At 40.5% G+C, this 8,449-nt stretch overlaps 1 protein-coding gene across 1 annotated transcript in view; it reads left to right on the top strand.

Moving 5' to 3' along the window:
* Window positions 1–2,007, top strand: part of LOC122560388 (cytochrome c oxidase assembly protein COX19) — a 5,956-nt gene extending 3,949 nt beyond the window's left edge. The window contains exons 2-3 of the mRNA XM_043711024.1: window positions 614–725; window positions 1,786–2,007. Coding sequence (XP_043566959.1) covers window positions 614–725; window positions 1,786–1,879 — 206 coding nt within the window. The 3' untranslated portion in view covers window positions 1,880–2,007. The remainder of the gene's footprint in view (window positions 1–613; window positions 726–1,785) is intronic.
* Window positions 2,008–8,449: the final 6,442 nt, after the last annotated feature.

Genomic DNA, 8,449 nt, shown 5'->3' with positions numbered 1-8,449 from the left:
ACACCACACACACTGTCCCTATCCCTCTGCAAGCACTTGATTCCCCACCGACCTTGTCCTCCCCAAACACTCTGCTCTGACACTGTCTTCCTCCCTCACTGTCACTGTCATCTGTCCCCCCCACCACCAAAAACAATTACCTCCCTTCTTATTCCTCATCCTCTCATCCCCATACCACCTCTAGTCACTGCATCATATTCACCACTGAGCTAAATTGTGTCATGCTCGCATTGCCTCAAATTTCACCCAATCCTAGAACTTGTACACATTCACTTACCCCTTTGCTTTCTGCCCTACTCCTCCACCACTCGCCGTACCCATAATTCCATCTGTAATTCTTTCAGGACTCTGCACTATCTCACGCATATCCCGCTGTGATCTATCTGGTTTTGGAACCTTTGCTCTGGAGTCCTGCTCCTCAGAGAAGTTGAACAAGATTCAGTGTGCAGTCTTAGATTAAAGGGTTTTGGAATGTGCAGTGTTGAGTCAAATCACTGATACAAGCAACCGCGAAGCGATTGGTTCTGCTGCTACTTGGTGTATTTAATTTGTGACAATGGAGAAATAGAAAAAGCCTTATTTTTAATGCAGTTGGTTTCTTATGATTTCTCAGGTGAATGTAAAGAATTTAAAGACAAATTTATGAATTGCCTTCGAGAGAGCAGGTTTGACAATTCTCTGTGCAGACAGCAATCGAAGGAATACTTGGAGTGTAGAATGGAAAGGTACAGCATTAAAAACATGAAAATTTAGTAACTATAAACCTAATCAATTTTATTTAATTAGTTGGAGCAAGTCTCCATTAAAAAGATTAATTGTCGTAACATCTCCTCCTGTAACCATTCCAGTTTGTTTTCCTCAGCTCTTGTGTCAACTTTTTAAATGTTGTTTTCCCTCAGTCTCTTGATCATTTGCGTTGAATTTGTTTTGGCATTTGAATACAGAACTGTAAAATATTTATTTACTGATTTTTATAGAATCCCTACAGTGGGAACAGGCCATTTGACCTAACAAGTCCACCAACCTTCCAGAGAGTAACCCACCCAGACCCATTCCCCCACACTATTATATTACTCTATATTTACCCCTGCCTAATGCACTTAGCCTACACATCCATGAGTACTATGGGCAATATAGCATGGTCAATTCGCCTAACCTGCATCCTTTTGGATTGTGAGAGGAAACCAGAGCACCCGGAATAAAGCCACAGACACTGGGAGAATGTGCAGATTCCACACAGTTACCCGAGGCTGGAATCGAACCTGGGAACCTTGCTCTGTGAGGCAGCAATGTTAAATGCTGAGCCACCATGTCATATTGATTCTCATCCTTGATACCCTTATCACTGCAACTTCCACCAATCCTACCACCATAATATTTATAATATTCTGTAAACTTTTGAAGGAGGAATATATGGCAGTATGTTATCCTGGACGTCATTCTGAATGAGTTAGTTGAATGGCTTCTTAAGCGTCAATCATTCAAAAGGTGACAACATAAAGATGTCAAACATAAAATGTTTAAGCGTTTGGAAGGATTTAAGCGTTTTTCCCCTGGTTAGGGAATTTAGAATTTCCCATTACTGCATTGATGTATTTGTTTGTTGTTGAAGTCTAGGGTGGGTTTGGATCCCACAACTTTTGATTGAGGCAAGAGTGCTATAACCAATACCCCAATCATTAAGGTTGCCTTTATGGTGTTTTCACCTGAGGGTTGCTAAATACGGACACATCTTGCAGCATTGTTCATACCATGCCGCACATGTTTAATTGTTTTGTTCTACAGGCAGCTGATGACAAAAGAACCACTGGAGAAGCTGGGATTTAAAGATCTCATCGACAGTAATGCATCAGAAAAACAGCGGCAGATGAAAACCTAACTGTAGAGGAGCACATTCCAACTACAAACTAAACAGGAGTCCATTGATTGACACATTTTCATATTGACTCTGTATATATTGGAAAAGAAGTTAAATTTCTGTATAATAAACGTGGAATAAATACTTAAGGTGAGTGATGCGTTTCATTTTCCCTCTCTGATTACATTTTTGTAATATCCTTGTCATACTTGTAATTTATATTACATTCAACAGAGAATGATTTATTAAGTGTCTTTCCTTTGCTCATGTTTTGTGAGTATAATGAATGGATGCTATTTTGGTGCAGTGCATGATCTTTTAGGTCAAGTGAAGCAGTAATAGTGTCCCTGCCTCTGGGTTCAAAGTTCCACTTTGAGTCTTGCACCATGACATCTTGGCTGTGGAAAGTGCACTGATAAATAGGAACAAAATGGGTTAGTATCATCCCTTAAATCCTTCCAACATGTCTGATGGCAGGTGATAAGAGTGTGAGAATCTCCTGGTCAACCCGCTGAAGGCAGTACTTTGCCAAAAGAATGGATCAATCGAATAGAAGTCCATAGGCCAATCCTCATAAACAAGGATATGACATAGAATCCTACAGTGTGGAAGTAGGCCATTTGGCCATCGAATCCACATCAATCCTCTGAAGAACATCCCACTCAGACTTGTAACCCTGCATTTCCCGTGGCTCACCCACCTAGTCTGCACATCCCTGGACACTGTGGGCAATTTAGCATGGCCAATCCACCTAACTTGTAGATCTTTGAACTGTGAGAGAAAACTGGAGTATCCAGAGGAAACCCATGCAGGCATTGAGAGAACGTACACACTTCAGACAGTCACTCAAGGCTGGAATTGAACCTCAGTCCCTGCCATTATGAGATAGCAATGCTAACCACTGTGCCACCCTATAGAAACAAACCCAACAGCAATTCTGTGAGAGATATGACAGCACTTTCAGCTGCAGGTTAAGTATAACTGGTGAAAAAGATTTGAAATGCGTTAACGTTTTTAATTTTAACTTGTATGACTCTAAATAATACATTGGAACATTTAAATTGGGGAGAACAGTGTGGTTGTCAATTAAGGTTATCTGTGGGATTAGATACAACGTTTCACCACATTCCACTGCTTGGAATTTTACACCACAATGACTCTAAATAATACATTGGAACATTTAAATTGGGGAGAACAGTGTGGTTGTCAATTAAGGTTATCTGTGGGATTAGATACAAAAAAAAACATTGTTGCATTGCTGCAGTACCACTCAGTGTCCTTTGGCACAACTATATGTTAGTGGATCCTGCTGAAGGATATGTGGGCTGTATATGGGAAAGATACAAATTGTCACATTGAATGTGTGATACAAAGATCAAATACTTAATTCTTCCACATCTAAATAAAATGTGTTAACAACAATGTCTTTCACCATGATGTCCTGGATAACATTGCTACATAGCCATGCATTCAGCCTTCAGAAGTTTACAGAATTGTTAACAGCACAGAAGGAGACCATGCTACCCATTGGGTCCGTGCTATGTCTCTGAGCAATTCACCTAGACTGTCTGCACCACCACTTTCTGAAACCTTGCACATCCTTCTGTTTCAGATATTAATACAAGTTGTTCTTGAATGTCTGGATTGAACCTGGACCCCTCACCTCCACCATACCCTAGTTTAGTGCATTCAAAATCCTAAGCACATGCCATAAGAATAATTTTCACCTTAGTCACTATTGCTTCTTCTGCCAGTTACCTTAAATCTACGCTCTCTGCTGATCCTTCAAACAATGCAAGAGTTATCTCCTTATTACATTGTTTAGACTACTCCTGATTTTGAATATCTCTAATCAAATGTCTTCTAAACATTGTCTTTCCCCAGGGATAGTATCCCAATATCTCAAATCCTTATACCTAACTGAACTCTTTGTCAAAGAGTGAATTTTATATCCATGTTGCTTCTGACCTTTTTATTCCATAAACTATAAATGTTCTCTCAAGACTTTTGAGTAGAGCTTAAACAGATGCTTTTTGGAAGTCAGGATACAAACTCTGTAGGAATCATCCTCTTTAATATGAATTTACTTACACATCTTGCTAAATGTCCCGCCATTTGGGGTCCCTTGTGGCAATTCATTCTCCCCCTTTGAGGCACGCAATTATAGAGAAAAATAACTTACAATGTGTGAGGTAATTATCTCACAAGTAGTGCCAAAGTCCCTTGTGCAAAATCTGTCCTTTTGATGAGCGAGTTTGTAAATTCACCATTAGTTGGAAGATTTCGCAGTGCTGCATTACAACCAAGAAAGATACAATGTGCATGAAACCTTTGGAGAGTCAGACATTTTAGACAAAGGCCAATTGCGAATGTTCAATATCAAGAAGTTGCAATGTTATCTAAAAGGTTATAAAATAGCTCAGGAAAGCTTAGCACGTGCATTACAAAATGCATTGGATGCATTTATTGTGAATGGCAGTGAAGGACTGAAACTCTGCAAGTAAGTAATTGTCTTGTTTTACTAGTAAATAAGCAAATACTGAGTTGCTAAAAAGCCAAAGACAGCGATATTTCAAATGATATGGTGGTATTGGTGACATTGACCAGATATTTCAAAGAGTGGCAATCTCACGTGAGATTTGGATCGAGTGGGTTTTGGTTGTCAGGTTTGGTTTCACGAGGAAAGCAGGACAACAGGTCCAATGGGGATGGGGAAGTGCTGTTTGAAGTGGCTGAGGTATGTGTGAGGTTAGTTGAATTGTAACAATGTATCAAATAGACTAAGTTCCGAAGTAACTATAATACTTAATTTTATCAGAAGCCTCTGTAGTCTCTGATTTAAATGAAGACTTTCAGGGAGTTCCAGACGTAGAGGAATTGCCCAGCAGAAGGTTCAATTTCCCGGTTAATTTCTTTTGAAGTGTACTACAACAGGGATTTCAGAATGTTCCATTGCACAGTTTCTATCTATGATGGAATAACAGCTGTTAAGCCACTGTAAAATACCTTGTCTATAAGGTATAAAGTAGTGAAGGTGATTATGCCAGATTTGCTTGGCTATTGTATGACTGTGTGGGAAGGTGGAGAAGGAACAAAATTTTGTGTCTTGACTTCCTGTTGGTTTAAAGATGCCTCCCAATCATTGCACTAAATTACATAAGGTTTCAAGAAGGGAAAATTCCAATAATCCAAGAGCAATAGTCTAAAACCATGTTTATCAGTGAGAATTTATCCATTAAAGGCTTTTGTAGCTCTTCCAGGAGAGAATTTGAATTGCAACCCTTCCTGAAACTCGCATCACCAGTTTCGATCCCGGGATGTCGATTGCAAATGTTTTACCTGTGTATGCCGTCACCCTGGTGTTACTGGGGGCCATTATTCCCCTGCTGCATTTCAACAGTAGCTTGAAAGATTCTGGAGACATTAACTTTTCCCGCGACCCCCTCCTCTCGCAGTGATCGGGAACCCGCACATGTTGGATCTGAAGAAGCTGAACAAATCTTTGATGAAGCTAAGAGGCAGTTAGACTCAGATAGTAAATCAGAGGCCTGGTTTGCTGTTTGCCATCTCTCTTCAGCTGTTGGGGGGTGTTGATTTATATCATGCCTTTAGTGCAGTCACGTAAGTTGTCCACAATGCAAACCAACCAGAATCCAGCAAATTTCACCCCAAAATTATTGCCATTTTGGGTGGGTAGAGGGACTAGGTGTAATGTGGCTCCACTTCAACAATATTTAACAGGCAGCTAAGTGTTCAGCCATATTTGGTTGTTGTGAAAAGTTCCAAAAGATTAGTCTTTTTATTTCCTGAGAGGAATGTCAACACTTCACAGCATAATGGGCCTGAGAGTATGAAAGGAGGAGGTGATTATGTATTCTCCCCTCCACACAATCAGAAAAGACCCCTGGTTTTCTATCAGTTGGTAATAGTGATTAGATTAGATTACCTACAGTATGGAAACAGGCCCTTCAGCCCAACAAGTCCACACCGAACCTCCAAAGAGCAACCCATCCAGACCCATTCCCCTACATTTACCTCTGACTAATGTACCTAATAATATGGGCAATTTAGCATGGCCAATTCACCTGGCCTGCACATCTTTGGATTGTGGGAGGAAACTGGAGCATGGGGAGAATGTGCAAACTCCACACAGACACTGCTAACCACTGAGCCATAGTGCCGCACCGAGTGCTACGTCATTGTCGAACTGAATGAACACCAACTGCCTAGGGTAGTTGTTTGGTCTTTGGCCAAGTCTCCATTTAAATAACATTCTACTGTCCTTTTTCAATTTTCCTAAATTGTACTCAAACAGCTGTATTTTAACCATTCAATTAACCTGTTCCTATTACTTTGCAAGTGTTGCAACGTTGGACCAGGCCCTGGCCCAGAATCAGTGCCACTGGGGGCTCCTCTGATCTGTTTGGTCCTCTCCCCTCTGTACCCCAAAGCCAAAGGGATTGAAGTGTGACCCAAATGGAGGAACTGCCCCTTCAAGTTATAAAGCCTGTGAAGTGGATATCAACTGGTTAAATGAATGGTTGAAAATTTAGCAGTTTCAGTACAATGCAGGAAAATGTGCATGCAAAAGAGCAGAAATTTATTTAAGTGGGGAGAGTCTGCAGAATACTGCAATACAGAAGCATCTTGCAAATTAATCAGAAAATGTTGGCATGCAGGTCTAGCAAACAAAGATAGGAAAATGGATTGTTGGCCCAGATCGGAATTAAAGAGGTCTAAGTAATCCCACAGCCAAAGGTTCAGATCTAAGCTCTGCAGTCTTGCCACACTCAATGATGAACAGTGGTGGACAATTAACTAACAGGGATGGAGTTACCACAAATACCTCCATCCTCAATGATGGATAAGCCAAGTCAATGCAATAAACAAAGTTGAAATGTTCGCATCCATCTTCAGTCAGTTGTGTTAAATAGACGATACACCTCCACACCCTCCAATGGTTCCCTGCATCAAAGGTTTCAGATTCATTTCTTGTTATCAAGAAATGTTTGAAGACACTGTATACTGCAAAGACTACGGGCCCTGACAACATTCTGGCAATAGTACTGAAGACTTTTGTTCCAGACCTAGACATGCCTGTGTTGTAGTACAGCTATGACACTGTCAGCTACTTGACAATGTGGAAAATTGTTCAGGTTTGTCCTGTATATAAAATGCAGGACAAACCTAACTTGGCCAATTACTGGTCTGTCAGACTATTCCCAATTAGTAAGATGCCATCAACAGTGCTATGAAGAGGTACTTTCTTAGCAACAACTGGCTCACGGATGCTCAGTTTAGGTTTTGCTACCTCCTTGCAGCACTGCAGGGATCCTATGATCTTTTCCTCATTTAAAACTCTTATAATATATTTCTATTCTGTACAACTGTTTCAGATTTCAGAACATCCTGCTCACTCCTATAAATAAAATTAATTAATCAATTAATTGAATTCCAACCTCTCCTTTAAAAAATGTATTCGACAAATATTGGCAAGCTAGTTCAATATGTTTTCTTCTGAGCTAAAGAACAGTTTTTAAAACTTTTAGCATATTCTCTTTACAATTATTTCAAATTGTAATGGTCCCCCTCCCTGTCCCATAAAAAAATTTAATCTTTGTAAAAGTTAACTGAAGATCAACTCAACACAGGATTAAATATAATCACTTTAAACAAACCAAATTCCAAATTACACTGTCAAAGACTAGAACAACCATTTTAACATTTGTAAATTCAGGTTTGAATTAAAATACTCTCATGTTTATTAAAACTGATTCAAATTGAAGTCCTGACAAGGAACTCTCCATTATGAATCCATTTACTCCATTTAATTTGCTCTTCATTCCAGTCCACAACAGTGCCCCGCAAGGTTGTGTACTTAGCCCCTTGCTGTACTCCTTATACACTCATGACGGTGTGGCTAAATTCAGCTCAAACTCCATTTCCAAATTTGCAGATGACACCACCATAGTGGGTCAGATCTCAGACCATGATGAGTCAATTAGGAGGAAGTAAGGACTGTAGATGCTGGAGATCAGAGTTGAGAGTGTGGCACTGGAAAAGCACAGCAGGTCAGGCAGCATCAGAGGAGCAGGAGAATCAAAGTTTCGGGCATCGATGAAGGGCTTATGGCTTATGGCCGAAACATCGATTCTCCTGCAGCTTGGATGCTGTCTGACCTGCTGTGCTTTTCCAGCGCCACACTTTCGACAATGATGAGTCAATGACAGAAAGACATAGACAGCTTAGTGGCATGGTTTACAGACAACAATCCAGCAAAACAAAGGAGCTGGTCATTGACTTCAGGAAGTGGAGGACACACCCGTGTCTGTTCAGTGATGCTGAGATGGAGGTGGTCGAGAGCTTCAAATGGGGAGGAGTAAATATCACCAACAATCTATCCTGGCCATCCACATCAATGCTACACTCAAGAAAGCACACCAATGCCTCCACTTCCTTAGAAAGCTAAGGAAATCTGGCTTCTCCACAATGACTCTTACCAATTTTGATAGATGCAGCATAGAAAGCCTCTAATCCGATGCATCACAGCTTGGTATAGCAACTGCTCTGTCTGAGACCCCAAGAAATTAC

This window comes from Chiloscyllium plagiosum, chromosome 21 (genome assembly GCF_004010195.1).
Source record: "Chiloscyllium plagiosum isolate BGI_BamShark_2017 chromosome 21, ASM401019v2, whole genome shotgun sequence".
Lineage (NCBI taxonomy): Eukaryota > Metazoa > Chordata > Chondrichthyes > Orectolobiformes > Hemiscylliidae > Chiloscyllium > Chiloscyllium plagiosum.
This window is presented reverse-complemented; position numbering and strand designations above follow the sequence as displayed.